The sequence below is a fragment of the Danio aesculapii genome, chromosome 7 (assembly GCF_903798145.1).
Source record: "Danio aesculapii chromosome 7, fDanAes4.1, whole genome shotgun sequence".
Classification (NCBI taxonomy): Eukaryota; Metazoa; Chordata; class Actinopteri; order Cypriniformes; family Danionidae; genus Danio; species Danio aesculapii.
In genome coordinates this window covers 4,422,076-4,438,167 of record NC_079441.1, presented here as the reverse complement: position 1 = coordinate 4,438,167, position 16,092 = coordinate 4,422,076, and the positions used below count along the sequence as shown (strand labels likewise).

The 16,092-nt window shown below is 42.1% G+C and overlaps 1 protein-coding gene across 1 annotated transcript in view; it reads right to left on the bottom strand.

Moving 5' to 3' along the window:
- Positions 1-14,769, bottom strand: part of LOC130232609 (basement membrane-specific heparan sulfate proteoglycan core protein-like) — a 32,353-nt gene extending 17,584 nt beyond the window's left edge. Inside the window, exons 1-3 of the mRNA XM_056462585.1 lie at positions 14,719-14,769; positions 13,292-13,384; positions 13,064-13,202 (exon numbers count right to left, since the gene is read on the bottom strand). Of these exons, the coding sequence (XP_056318560.1) occupies positions 13,064-13,202; positions 13,292-13,384; positions 14,719-14,769 (283 nt within the window). The remainder of the gene's footprint in view (positions 1-13,063; positions 13,203-13,291; positions 13,385-14,718) is intronic.
- Positions 14,770-16,092: the final 1,323 nt, after the last annotated feature.

Below are 16,092 nucleotides of genomic sequence, written 5' to 3'. Positions count from 1 at the left end.
GGAACAGGTTAACCCCGTCACCTACAAACTACAATTACCCTCTCACTACCGTATTCACCCTACATTCCACGTATCACTCCTGAAACCCTATCACGATCCTGTTCTTCCCTCCACAGAGCCTGACCACGAAGAGGAACCCCCTCCTCCACTGCTCCTAGAAGAAGGAGCCGTCTACGCAGTGAAGGAGATCTTGCGTTCCCGACGTCGTGGTGGCCAGTTGGAGTACCTGGTGGACTGGGAAGGGTACGGCCCCGAAGAAAGGACATGGGTTCCCAGAGCTGATATTCTCGATCCTAGTCTCATGGTGGAGTTTCATGAGAGCCACCCTGAGTTCCCAGCGCCTAGAGGCAGAGGGAGACCACCACGGCGTCGGAGGTGTCGGCCCTCAGGAGCGGGCCCTGGGGAGGGGGGTACTGTCATGGATTGGTCAGGCTCTCACGACCCCCACTCACGAAGATCACCATCACCTGACTTCTAATGAGCACACAGCTGCATCACATTCACGAGCACCAGATAAAAGCACAGCACTCCAGTCGCTCATTGTCCGGGCTCGTCTCGACGAAAGCGGACAACTGAGCGACCACTCAGCGTAGTCATCCTCAGCTAAAACAAACGATTTACTTACCTGTTCTCTTTGTATTCCTCCTAGTCTTCCTGGTCCTCCCGAATCGTCCTGTCTTCCAGTCCTTCCAAGTCTGTGTCATCCTCTGTCAGCTGTATCTGGTGTGTGCTGTCCATCCTCGTGTATTCCTGTTACCCAGCCACGGAGGAAAAGACCCCAACATCATTCCTGATCCTCCTGGCTATCCTTCATGTGCTCCTTGTTGTCATTTAATAAACACCCTAACGTTTCCTTACCTCTGTCTCCTGTCCGCTTCATAACACAATTAGGAAAGAAAAGCCTAATACAAGTATTGGGGGCCATATATGTTAATATTAAATGAACACTAAACTGATTTAAACACCATTAAAATATTTAAGTATTTATTTTATTTATGAGTCAACTAGACTTTTAAAATGGCTTACGGTAGATTTGCAAAAATTCTAAGTATATTGTGATAGTGTAATATAACGAGCATTTTGACATTTTATGAAGATAATTGTTAGATGAGAAAGGATAACTTGATGAGGTACTTACCCTTCACTGAGAGAGAAACAGCAGAGTTTAATTGTGTTGAGACTGATCTGATGAGTCCTTTACACCAGTACAAACCCTGATCAGAGTCAGCGGCTCTACTGATAGTGAGAGTGTCTCTGTTTACGGTGTGATGATGAGACAACTGTAACACACTGTCTGTGCGGTCTTTATACCACTCATATATCCAGTTACTGTAATAAGGTGTTATCACACACTTCAGATTGACTGACTCTCCAGTGAATACAGCACTGTCTGGTGTCACGGTCATTGTAGATTTGGGTAAAGCTGAGGAGAAAGACAGAACAAAGTTTTTTAGTGAAAATAATTACATCTTTGTAAATGTTTCATAAAATGTCATGTTATTTTGTATTCTGTAGTATTAAAATCCCTTTAAGATTTGCTGATCCTGATGTAACATCACCCTAAAAACTGAAGTGATGTATTGTTCATTTATGACATTTAAAGTGAGGGTGAATCTGTCAGTAAATTATTTTTCCATACAGGCTCTTGTAGCTTAAGTCACAGACATGACGGTCTGGGGTACAAGGCGGTTCTCACCATGCCGGGTTAGACTTCTAGACAAGAGAGAGCCACAGACAATGCCTGTGGGTCTCCTACTCTTTTGAGGGAGGAAATGGTCAATAAAAAACATTGAAAGGGTCAGGAACTTATCTGATGCATCCTCAGTGGATTCAAAAGGGGCTGCAGATAGGCCCTCAAGCACTATTGACAGATTCAGGAACACTGCTGCAAAACCTTGGACTCAATCTCAAAGATCCACAAAGGAATCTGACCACCAGAGGGTCTATCCGAGACTATCCAAATAGTATGTTGACATTGACACTACATACATCGCCTGGGACAGGAGGTCTCTCCGCACAGTAATCTCCCATGGGAGACTGTCAAGGAGAAACACTAGGTCTGATAACCACAGTCGTGTGGGCCAATAAGGAGCCACTAACAGTAGGTTGAGCCCTTCTCAACACACGTCCTCCAGAAATGTGTTAGGGAGGACCACAATGGGTAATGTTTTTTTCATGACAGGTGAATAGATTGATGTCTGCGTTACCGAATCTCTGCCATTTGGTGCAACTTCAGACCCCTCTGATGGTTGATGTGAGAGACCACCACTGTGGTGTTGGTCTTCACTAACACAGGGTATCCTCTCAGCTGAGGGAGAAAGCGTTTCAGAGCCTGAAACACCTGTAAAATCTCCAAGCAATGAAGATGATGGTCCCTTCACTGTCTTGATGTGGAAAGGCCCCCAGGGTTGCTCCCCAGTCTTTCCAGGTGGCATCCACCACTGTGCACTGACAGATCGCTCCCAACACATGGCCCTAAGACCAAAACCAGGGTTTCTTCCATATCGACAAAGTTCGTAGGCAATGTCGTATGACCTAGATAATGAGGAATCAATTTCCCCTCAGAGAAAACCCCCTGGATTTGAGCCACCACTGGAGTGGCCTCATATACAGAAGGTCCAATTGTATTATGTTTGAGGCTGCTGTAAGAATGCCCAGTAATTTCCGAAACTGTTTCACAATGGCCTAGCTTGACTCCCTTTGTGGCTGACTAAATCACTGTGATTTGTGGAGGTGACAGACATGCATCAATGTAGAGACCCATGATACACCTACAAAAGTGGTCATCTATGCTGAAACAAGCACACTTTTCTTTAGGTTTAACCACAACCCAATGTGTTCTTTATGTAAGCGAGAACAGAATCTTGATGTTGAAATGCTAAATCTTGTTACTGGGCTAGGATGAGCCAGTAGTCAAGGTAATCGAGTCCTTGGATTGATTATGTGACATGATCGTGCTGATAGTCAACATCTTGAACTTCAGCATATTTACTGATTGATTTAAGTAAGTATGTTTTGGCGCGGTTTAATTAAATTTAAGTATGGGCCTCAGCTCCTCACTCTTCTTGGAAAAAATGAAGTAGCTGTTGTTGAATCCTGACTCAAGGTCAGTGCATCTGGAAAGTATGCATAGCGCTTCACTTTTTCCACCTTTTTTTATGTTACAGCCTTATTGCAAAGTAGATTAAGTTCATTTATTTCCTCAAAATTCTACACACAATACCACATAATGTGGAAAAAAAGAGTTTTGAAATTGTTGCAAATTTATTAAAAATAAAAAACCTGAAAAATCACATGTACATCAGTAATCACAGCCTTTGCTGTGAAGCTCTAAATTGATTCAGGTAAATTCTGTTTCTACTGATCATTCTTGAGATGTTTCAGCAGCTTAATTGGAGTTCACCTGTGGTAAATTTAGACGATTAGACATGATTTGAAAAACTATACACCTGTCTATATAAAGTCCCAGGGTTGACAGTGCATGTCAAAACACAAACCAAGCATGAAGACAAAGCAATTGAGTGTAGACCTCCGAGACAGGATTTTCTCGAGGCACAAGGCTGGGGAAGGTTACAGAAAAATGTCTGCTGCTCTGAATGTTCCAATGAGCACAGTGGTTTCCATCATCTGTAAATGGAAGATGTTTGGAACCACCAGGACTCTTCCTAGAGCTGGCCGGCCATCTAATCTGAGTGATCGGGGAGAAGGGCCTTAGGGAGGTGATCAATAACCCGATGGTCATTCTGTCTGAGCTCCAGTGTTCTTCTGTGGAGAGAGGAGAACCTTACAGAAGGACAACCATCTGTGCAGCAATCCCCTAATCAGGCCTGTATGGTAGACTGGTAAGACGGAAGCCAATCCTTAGCCTGGAATTTGCCAAAAGGCATCTGAAGGACTCTCAGACCATAAGAAACAAAACTATCTGAGCTGATGAGACTAAAATTTAACTCTTTGAAGTGAATGCCAGGCATTATATTTGGAGAAAACCAGGCGTCGCTCATCACCAGGTTAATACCGTCCCTACAGTAAAGCATGGTTGTGGCAGCATCATGCTGTGGGGATGTTTTTCAGCAGCAGGACTGGAAGACTAGTCAGGATAGAGGGAAAGATGAATGCAGCAATGTACAGAGACCTGAAAACCTGCTTCAGGAGCTCTTGACCTCAGACTGGGGCAATGGTTCATCTTCCAGCAGGACAATGACCCAAAGCACACCGCTAAAATATCAATGGAGTGGCTTCAAAAACTTGGTGAATGTCCTTGAGTGGCCCAGCCAGAGCCCAGACCTAAATCCTATTGAACATCTCTGCAGAGATCTGAAAATGTCTGTACACCATTGCTTCCCATCCAACCTGATAGAGCTTGAGAGGTACTGCAAAGAGGAATGGGCAAAAATTTCCAAAGACAGGTGTGCCAAGCTTGTGGCATCATATTCAAAAAGACTTGAGGCTGTAATTGCTGCCAACGGTGCATCCACAAAGTATTGAGCAAAGGCTGTGAATACTAACGTACATGTGATTTTACAGGGTTTTTATTTTAAATTAATTTGCAACAATTTCAAAAACTCTTTTTTCACATTGTCATTATGGGGTATTGTTTGTAGAATGTTGAGGAAATAAATGAATTTAAATTCATTTTGGAATAAGGCTGTAACATAAACAATGTGGGAAAAGTGAAGCGATATGAATACTTTCCAAATGCACTATATAAACCAGCCTTAAGGGTGTACAAGAGTTTAGGTGGACAATGATATTCAACTCACCCTTCAATGAGAGAGAAACTGCAGAGCTTGATTGTGTTGAGATTGATCTTCCATCTATGATTCCTTTACACCAGTAATGACCCTGATCATACCCAACAGCTTCACTGATAGTAAGAGTGTCTCTGTCCACAGTGTCATGATGAGCCAGCTGTAACACATTTTTTATGCTGCCTTTATACCACACATACCTCCAGTTCCAATTTTTAGGTGCAATCACACACTTTAGATTGACTGTTTCTCCAGTGAATACAGGACTGTCTGGTGTCAAAGTAACTGTAGGTGTGGGAATATCTAAGAAGAATGACAAAAAAACAAAGTGACTCCAATAGTTGTTCCTCACAATAGTGTGCAATCTGTGACCTCAGCAACTCATTTAACAGCAGCCTTTGTAAGTCACTTCATTCTCTCTGACATCACTATCACTATTGAGTTCACACTTACAGATGTTTTAAGAATAAATCGTATTTGGCTTGTTGTCCTGGGAGAAGGCTCTGAGCTCGGGGAAGACACCCACACTCGTGTTATTCCCAACCCAAGGCTCATTTTGAGAACGTAGTCCCGGGGACGTTTCTGGAGACAGCGAAATACATAGCCGGGGGTACATACGGCTGTATTTCATTTTTTTAAGCGAACGCTGCGGGGTGGTGTGACGCCGTTCCCTTCAGCGATTGCCGGCCGCTCGCCTCCGTGTGGAGGGCTTTCCCGCTGCAACCAGTTTGTCCGGTTAGCTCTTCATGTACTCTGTCGGACTCGAGGCGCAGAGAGGGGCTGACCACGACGACGACCGGGTTCGAGTCCGGGGAAGAGCGGTTCCAGAAATCAGGTAAGAAAACAAAAACAAAATCCAAAAAATGAAGTAAACAAGTTCGTCACAGGGTGAGAATGTGGTCAAAATCCGAAAACGTGGTAAAAATCAGACGAGGGCTTTTCTTTTTCTTGACGGCTTTTGTGAATCGTCGTTGGTTGGGTTTAGGGACGGAGGAGGGTGGGTCATCCGATTGGCCGGTCGCACGGTCAATCATTCTGTCATCCAGGCAGACAGGCGGAAGGTCGTTCGACAGCGGCCTCTAGCGGGTTTACGCGAGAACGGCGCAGGAAAAAGCGCGCACAGCGGCCTCTCGCGAATTCGCGAAAACAAAAACTACAAAAATATGTACCTCCCGGGACGTATTTCGCGGTCTCCAGAACCGTACCCGGGACTACGTTCTCAGAATGAGCCTGGGTTGGTTATTCCCCTTATCGGGAAAGACAGAGAAGTTGGTGTTTGAGCGAAGTGTCTAGCCCGGCCCCAGAATGCTCCCCTCGGGTAGATAATGATTAAGAGGTGAGGTGTCGGGATGGTGCTAAAGTCAACTTTTGGTATTTATAGGGGTTTGATCTAATGCTGATTGGATAATAGAATGATTGTCAATGATGTATTTGAATTGCTGAAGCATCTGCGCATGCTCCTCCTGAAATTTGCTCATAAAACACGTCACAAAAACTGCTTTCTTTCATCTGAGAAATATCGCTAAGTTACGAAGTATGCTATCCATCTCAGATGCAGAAAAGCTAGTCCATGCTTTTATGACTTCTAGGCTGGACTACTGTAATGCTCTGTTTGCTGGCTGCCCAGCATCCTCTATTAACAAACTTCAATTAGTACAAAATGCAGCTGCCAGAGTTCTTACCAGGTCTAGAAAATTCGATCACATCACCCCAATTTTATCCTCCTTACACTGGCTGCCTGTTAAGTTTCGTATTGAATTAAAAATTTTGCTTCTTACATATAAAGCTTTAAATAATCTAGCTCCTGTTTATCTAACCAATCTTCTGTCTCGCTACAATCCAACTCGCTCTTTAAGGTCTCAAAACTTAGGGCTTCTGGTAGTACCTAGAATAGCAAAGTCGAGTAAAGGAGGTCGAGCCTTCTCATTTATAGCTCCTAAACTCTGGAATAGCCTTCCTGATAACGTCCGAGGCTCAGACACACTCTCCCAATTCAAAACTAGATTAAAGATCTATCTGTTCAGTAAAGCATACACTTAGTGCACCACTTAGCGGGCTTCCACACAGGTTCTGCATCTTGTTGATATACACTATGAACATCAGCTACGCTAATTATTTTCTTTATTCTCCATTTCCACCTGGGGATACTCTTCCCGAGGCCCTCAGACTATGCAGAGTCACTGATTCGATCCAAGACTAACGACGAGATGATCCCAAGGTTTCCATATCCTGGACCAGGCCGAATCCTGAGCAGCTACTGTGGTGGTCATGGAGGAGTGGAGAACATGAGACTGATTCCTGTGACGCTCCAGAGACAGACAAGTCTTCGCTGAGGCCAGCTTCCAGCCTCCACCACTGAGACTGCAGCTCTGCACAAGACGTTTGGCCAGCGGAGAAATTAAAATGATCGTGCCCAACTGAGTCTGGTTTCTCTCAAGGTTTTTTTTCTTCACTTCCGCCATTAGTGAAGTTTTTTCCTCTCCGCTGTCGCCACTGGCTTGCATGGTTCGGGATCTGTAGAGCTGCGCATCGTTGGATTTGCTCTTCAATATTTGGACTCTCAGTAGTGATTATTAAACCACACTGAACTGAGCTAAACTGAACTGAACTTAAACACTACAAACTGAACTACACTGTTCCTATTTACTGTGACCTTCTATGTGAAGCTGCTTTGACACAATCTACATTGTATAAGCGCTATACAAATAAAGGTGAATTGAATTGAATAAAACATCACCTATCAATCATCTGTAAAACTAACCAACATGGTCATAATATCATCTGGTAAACAGAGGTTGTTAATGGGATGGTGTTGGTATTAACTGTTGACCATTATTGTTGTTCTTAAACAAAGCACTTGATCACCGGTTTCCAGAAGGAGATTCTTCTCTCTAACAGAAATAAATAGCAGCTGAATATTAGGCCATTTTCACAACACTTGACCTTTAACACTGGCACTCTCATTTCCTGTTACACTTCTCATATAAAACTGGTTATAAACATACTGTTTGTATTTCGTTGTTGTAATTCTATTATCATTATGGATTCAAATCTTCTATAAATGTTAAAACACCATAAAATTTTTTTTAATTTGTTCACGCTCCACTGGTAATGGAAAAAAAGGTGGAAAATGCATTTTTTATATCTATTTTGCATGTCCGTTTGTTTCATTATAGACAACATTTAAAATATTAACATTAAGAGCAAAATAAATGTAACCGGGTGGTATTAGAGAGTGGGGCACAAAAATACGTACTTCCCCTTTAAGGGAGCGGCTGTTAGTGACGACGCGCTAAGAGTGTGATACAGAGATATGCTGTTTGAGCAGTGCACGAGAGAAGAAGGCAATAGTGTATCATCCAAGGTTAAATCCATTAGTTACGTGAGTATGTATGATGATATTCACTTAATACGATGTGTTTATTTGATCCTGTGTATCTAAGACGTATATTTTATGATTAGGGATTGGAATGAACAGAGATTTTGTGACAGTGCATGTAAAGAGTGTGACGGATTTTCAGTAAAACAGAATTTGGTGTAAATGTAATGTCTAAGTGCATAACGTATTTGAATCGCATGCATAATGCTGTTTGTACATTTACAATTGATTTCCGTGTTGCATTGTTTAACTCCTATGACGAAAATGCTGACAGTCATTCCGTGTTTATGTGTAGGGGGCCACTACCATGTTTGTGTGATCCTAGAGACTATGGTTTCACCCTAAAAGTGTGCCCTAACACTCTAGATAGTTTTATATTCGGAGGAATTGCCACTTTATTTGAGTTTTGTTCTGGATTTGCTTGTGAACCTCTGTTCGGAGTGTAAGAAATTATAGTGACCCCGTGTGGTGAATTTGAGTATTATCTTGGATGTTAGTTGAGTGATATTAAATTATCACCTGTTAGTTGTTGAACCTTTGATTTTAAAAAAAAAGGTCAAAAATTGCTTAAGATCACAACCAAGAAAATCCAAATAAAAGATTGAATAAAATACAAAAATTTATTTGAGTAAGTCTGAAACCTGACTCTGTGTCAATAGATTTATTTTGTTAGCTGGCAACATAAACAATAAATATGATTATTTAAATACGCTTATAGTAGGGTTGCAAATATCCCAAACATAATGTAATGTTTAATGTAAAGCAGATTTGTATATTAAATTCTTTTTGAGCGCATTATATCACAGCATTTGCTGAGGTACTCACCATTCACTGAGAGAGAAACTTCAGAGCCTAATTGTGTTGAGACTGATCTGATGTGTCCTTTACATGTGTACCAACCACCATCAGACCATGTAGCTCCAGTGACAGTTAGAGTGTCTCTGTTTACTGTGTGATGATCAGACAACTGTAGCACACTGTAACTGTTCATCTGGTTCCATTGATACCACTCATATGTCCAGTCTCTGTGATCAGACTCAATCACACACTTCAGATTGACTGTCTCTCCTGTGAATACAGCACTGTCTGGTGTTACAGTCACTGTAGGTGTGGGTACATCTGAGAAGGAAGACAAAAGCTTTAAATGAACAAAAATACTGTTATTTCATATGTCATAATGCTTTGTCCCATTTGTCTTGTGTGTTGTCAATAGTTTCTGTTCTGCTGTTTTTAAAGAGGATCTGACTCCCTTAAGTTCTCAGACAAACACCAGCTAAATTCACTTTACTCAGGAATGTGCTGTACGGATAATGGCACCTTTTAGGCTTCTCTGTGTATATATTATTACACTGCTAATCATTTGATATTAATGTTTAAACATTCAGTTATAAAATGCAGCAGTCAATGTTTTAATAGGATTATGTGATAATTTATGATGATTTATCACCACAGCTCAGCATCATCATCACAGCATGTATTCACTGTGTCCGGAAATCACAAGTATTTGTGCTGTAATTGTCCTGTTTTGACACTTTAGAGAGCTCTTGTACATGTACGGCTGAATCCTGGTCCTCTCATTCATGTTGCTTCTCTCTGTCTGTCCAGCCGGATCTCATGAGAAAACTTAAGTATTTTACGTTTTGTCAGTTTAGTGGCTAATTCGTACGAATTCTTACGAGTTCATTTGTATGAAATTGTTAGATTTTAAAAAGGAGGCGTGGCACCTAACCCCACCCCTAAACCCAACCGTCAATGGGGGATGAGCAAATCGTACTAAATCATACGAATTCATACGAATTAGCCACTAAATCAAAATGTTTTGAATTGCCGTGAGATTGTGTTGGTCTGTCTGTTGCCAAACACAATGCGGGATAGCTCTTGGCTCCGCCCCCTTGTTAAGTTGGGCGGGAGGTCAAAACTAATTTTCATGTGAAGCAACACATGCCTGAAACAACGACCTGTGTACACACCCCCAACATGACACTTTAACACATTACAATAAAACAATCTCAATTGTGTTTTGAGCTGAACCTAAACTGGCACACTCAGAAGAACCATAATATTAATATTAAATCTTAAAAATGGGTAAACTAGGTGCCCTTTAATTTTGAACAAAATCAGTCTTTCATTGTTAATGTTGAGTAGGTTTAGAGGGGAAATGATATTCAGCTCACCCTTTACTGAGAGAAAAGCTGCAGAGCTTGATGGTGTTGAGACTGATCTTCCAGCTATGAGTCCTCTACACCAGTACTGACCCTCATCAGACCAATCAGCTTCATTCATAGTGATAGTGTCGGTGTTTACAGTCTGACCATCAGACGACTGTAACACACTGTTTCTGCTGTCTGTATACCACTCATATGTCCAGTCTCTGTGACCAGACTCAATCACACACTTCAGATTGACTGTCTCTCCAGTGTATACAGCGCTGTCTGGTGTCACCGTCACTGTAGGTGTGGGTAAAGCTGAGAAGAGAGAGAAACAACAAGTGAGAACAAGTTCATCCATTGCTAGAAATTACGCATCTTGTTAGTGTTTTGTTAATATTAGTTCATTTGTTGATAAAACTGGCCAGCCCTTACGCCCCTCACCCTTTACTTACTGATCATCCACCACCACTCTCCCCAACCCGACTCTCTACTTAACAATTGTGCCATTGAATCCCCCCCCACTACCCCCCTTCACTTATCGATCTTCAACATTAATGCCAATGTTATAAAAAAGTCCAACAACTGAACAACCGGTTGGATATAGATCAAGCACACTGTTCCTCCCAATAATGCCTCTCCACGTATCACCAGGTATCAAGGTCATTACCCATGTGAGTGTTGAAGTCCCCCAGAAGAACAATAAAGTCCCCAGTCAGAGCTTTAATAATGATAATATAGCCTACTCGCCAACGACGCCCCCTCTTCGGAATAATTAGACTTTACCTGCTACACGGTGTTCATTTTTTAATGGGCATCAAGCTCAACATGTCAAAACATCCCAAACTGTCTGGTGTGCAGGGGAGGCAAAAAAGTAAAGAAGAGGAGGAAAAATGCAACAAAGATAGAGGTAATGTTACGATAAAGATGATTATTTTGCTGTATCCCATCTATGATTGATATCGCCATTAAACATTAGCATGACACATGCCTGTCAACCCTCCAGTTTTTGCCTGCTATCATCTCGTTGAAGTATTTTCCCATGTTTCCCCCATATTTCTATGAAAAGCTGTTCTCAGAGCCGATCTGAGTGATCTGATCAAATGTGATATGACTGCAAGAGCTGTTCAAGAGAATTGTGCTTTAGCTTTATTTTGACTTACACGTCGAAATGAACATCTGCATTCACATTGTTTCCATTAAAGCTGTGTGTTGATCGTCGTAAACTCTGAATCAGTGAATGCATGTTGACTGACGGACGTGGTCCATATGATCAAACTGTTCCCAGATAAGCTTCTGTAGGCTTTGGCGTGTTGTTGAACAGAAAAATACACTTAATAACTTAAACATGTCCGTCCTGCGTGTTTTATTTTAAACACAACTAATTTTCTCTTAAATAAGCATAAACGGTTCATCAAATGCTTTCATTAGCCTATAGATCTGTGCATTCTTACATTAACACCTCTGTTATCAAACCAAACAAAATGAGAGATTCACTAGCCGCTCTTTACTAAATAACTATACTAACTTTAATCAATATTTATATACAGTAAAAATATTATAACTTGATTTAATTTCAGTTCAGGCCATTGATTTTAATAGGCTAAACCTTTTATTTTATTGTCAATATTTTCTAATGTTTGCTATGTATGCTATCATTTGAAGCTAACTGCTGTCCCCTATTTTTACATTCCAGTGTTGACATAGCATAACATGGTTTGCTAATCAATAAATAGTTAGCTCTCTCTGTTTTAAAGTCAGCTACTATTATGGAAGGGCATAGATGTTATGGAAAATAGTAATAGTAATTTAACTCCCCCACCATTCCTTACTCAGGAAAATGTGTAAATATTAGATCTATTCAGCAGGTGTTATAACATTAATTGCAATGGCATGGCTATCTAACATTTTCCCAGCTTGTAATAATCGATCAAAATGCTCTTTATTTTCCAAGTCTAGCTGTTTGTTTGCAATGTGAGACCAGGGCGAAAAAAAGCCCCAGCAATCTAGCACAAAAACACACAGACAAGACACAACATTGCCACAGGGGATGGGAACAGGGGGTGTGGATATAGTCCGATGAGGGCAGCCATCTGGTCCTGCAGCCATGGGGCGTTGGTTGCAGACCCGCCTACCCCCTCCAGTGGGTGAAAGCACACGAAGGCGTGTGGATGAGGTGATAGGTACTGATTGTCTATCTGTAGCTGTGTGTATGTGTGTGTGTGTAAGCCTGTAGAGTCCAACAGGTGTCCTTGACAGGGAGCAGGAATTTCAGAGCGTCTCCTTATCGTGCTATCCGGGAGAAGTTGTTTTTCTCCAGCCGAGGACATCTGGCAGGAGAAAAGAAAACGCAGGGAAGCCGAAAGAGTAGAAAGATACTTCAACTATAGGTCAATATCTGCCGATTTCACAGATCTATTTAATGTCCGTCACTCGTCTCCAGATCTGGCCAAATCTTGTTGCAAAGCTGCTAATTTCAGCCCGATGTTTTCCAATTCGTGATCTAATATTGCAGTCTGATTATTAGCAAGCCCATCAGCGTTTCAATCAAGCCGGTCAGCCTGGTGGGGTTTTGAGCAGCACTGACCGCTTTCGTCAATCGTCGATACCCCAGGGCCCTGCATAAGCCCATCAGCAGAAACCCTGTTATCAAAGTTCCGGATAAGTAAATATCTTCAATATTCTCCAGAGACAGAGCAGCCAGGCACAGGACGCGCCACTTCTCCCACCTGTACATCACGTATCCAGCTGCAAACGTCCCCGCAGGACAAGTGGGCTCTCCCTCTTACTGCAATATGAAGGGGCACCACCTGAAATCTTGCCTAGGGCACCAAATTGGTTAGAAGGTACCCGAAGGTACAGGTAGGTGACCCTCTCGTTCACTGGTGAAACTTCAAAAAATGTGTTGAAAGCGGCGGAGTTGGTGAGCTATAAGCAAGCCCACACAAGCTTGCCGACTCTAGACTCCAGAGTCTCTAGACTCCAGAGCCCAAGCTGTGCATGAAGGTGAGCCCGACTATCTCAAAGTCAGTACCATCCTTCTGCACAAGCTCAGACTCCTTCCCTCCCAGTGAGGTGACATTCCATGTCTCAAGAGCCAGTTTCTGTGCCTGATGATCAGGTTGTCATGGTCCTGACCTTCAACCATTACTCATTTCATCCTAATTATAACTAAATGATTCAACTTTTAGAGCTGTAAAATATCTCCTTTGCCAATAGACATGTGATGTAACAGGAGTGCTTAAATTTGCATGAACACCACCCCCTGAGCAGAGATTTTGCCCCCTTTGTTAAATGAAAATCTGTGCAAGCATAACCCCCTCATGCACAGTGCATCTAAGTGAGGGTGTGCCTTGGGGCCAGGACACACCAAGCAGACGCTAAACAACTAGCACCAATGAAACCCAACTCTGTTCTAGCCTTGCATTGGATTGCGTCTGGACCAAAAGGATGTGTATGAACACATCAACTGGACAAAACTTGTCTGAAACGACAGCCACATTCTGCTTTTGTCTAAGAGATTGTGTCTGGCTCTGAGGCAGTATCAGTTTTCTCATTTCGCAAAGGGAAACTCGAACTTTTGATTAGCACAGACAGAGTGTAAACAAAGCAACATTTAATACATTATCACAGTAGTTGTCACACATCATGGAGGGATTCATTCCTGCAAATATATCTGTTATTTTAATAATTCATATCATTTGCAAATATTTGAGAAACGTAGTGAAATTACAGCCTCTTGGTGTTCCTTCTTGACTTGAATTGTGTACTTGCTACATCATTTTACTATGTCACACTAGTGCTCTGATTGATTGCTGAATAACCTGTAAGATTGCCCACTTCATGCTGTATAGGGCCAACAAGCTCAGACATTAACCAAAGAAGAGGTGACATGTGGAAAACACAAAACACACCAACGCTGACTGGCGAAGCCCAATGGCCAGTGGCGTAGCCCCGTGTGATTAGAAGCCTCATCGCACCCCCCGCCCCACCCCTGGTCTTCAGTTTGTGATCGCTCTATCCACCCCTCCCCACTCTTCAGTTTAGTTTGTGATCGCTCAACACAATGCCCCCCCAGCCCTTCAGTTTGCGATCACGTGAGAGGAACTCAGAAGATGGCTCCGGCCATTGGGAAACTCTGGAAATGGCTCCTGATGTTCAGGGAAACTCTGGAGACGGCTCCGGCTGTTCGGGGTAAACTCTGGAGATGACTCCGGCTGTTCGGGGGAAACTCTGGAGATGACTCCGGCCGTTTGGGGAACTCAGAATACAGCTCTGGCTGTGAGAGGAACTCAGAAGATGGCTCCGGCAGTGAGGGGAACTCAGAAGTTGGCTACGGCTGTTCAGGGGAAACTCTGGAGATGGCACTTGCAGTTCAGGTTACTCTGGAGATGGCACTAGCCGTTTGGGGTATTCTGGAGACTGCACTGGCTGTTTGGTTTACTTTGGAGATGACACTGGACATTCTGGGAACTCTGGAGATGGCACTAGTCATTCTGGAAAGTCTAGAGACGGCACTGGCCGTTCGGGGGACTCTGCAGATGGCACAGGCTGTTCAGGGAAACTCTGGAGAAGGCAGAATGCGTAGAACACTCACAAGTATACTATTGCATATTTATGCCATTTGTCTTCTCACTACACCCATAACAAACAGTGTGTCTACAGTGAAGGGGACAGGCATTCATATGCAATTAAGTAGATAGAATATTATTTTAGTAATGAAAAAGACCCTGTTTGTCAATGATGCATGCATGTGTTATAAGATTCTGAAGTATACAATTTCCCATTTCTGAAGTTCATTGAAATGCCATAATAAGACATAAGACATCAGACATTTCAGTCTTTAAAGGAGTCCATTGCCACAGTCTGAATCGGCAAAGTGTCACAAAGGTTTTATGAGATTTATAATTGGTGTGTTTGTTTACTTATTGCAGAAATAAAATTGACCCCCCACGCCCCTCCCACAAAAAAAACCCCCAAAAAACAGAAAGCAAATGATGGACATAACCCCCAGCAAAGAGAACGAGGATCCAGATGTGATTCATGTTGTAGCTATAAAACATTGCGCTGCACAGTACCTGCATTTCTGAAATTTTGATTTCGTTGAGAATGAGTGACGGACATCAGACCTAAAACAGAAGAACAGATGCATTTTCATTAACTCAACTCTATACAAATGACCATATTTCAACTGAAGGTGTTTAAATGCCACTTGTGTGTTTTCACTCATTTTTCACTTTGTCAAAATTAGATTATTGTAAATTTGTGCCACTAATTGTCTTCTCACTCGGTCCAGTCATTCGTATGCAATTAAATGGACACATCTCTCTCTATTTTTGTTTTATGGAAAGGAGCTTGTTTTATCAAAAGACAAAAATCTCACTTAATATTATGTGGTCTTAACTTGCATCAAAAAATAAACACAAAGTAATCAATGTATTGCAGAACACTTGTGTTGCCCTTAAGGTGGACTACGGGTTGGGTTTGGGGCAGGTTTGGTGGTATGGGTATGTTTGAGGATGAGTTAAGGTGTAAGGGATAGTCAACAGTGTACAAAAGTACTTACAGGAATCAATTACAGATGTAAGTACATGTAGGTATTTAATCAAATACAATGTAAAACCATGTATTTACACAATAAGGGAAAAAACAGAAGATCAGGTGGTTTAATGCAATCAATGCCATTCTTACCACAGTATTGGCACTATATAATAGTCAATACACCACAGATTAAAAAATAAAACTTGCTAATGATGCTGTGTCTGTTGCTGGTGTCTTGTATTAGTGCATTCATTGTGTACAATGTCTAGGAAAAATG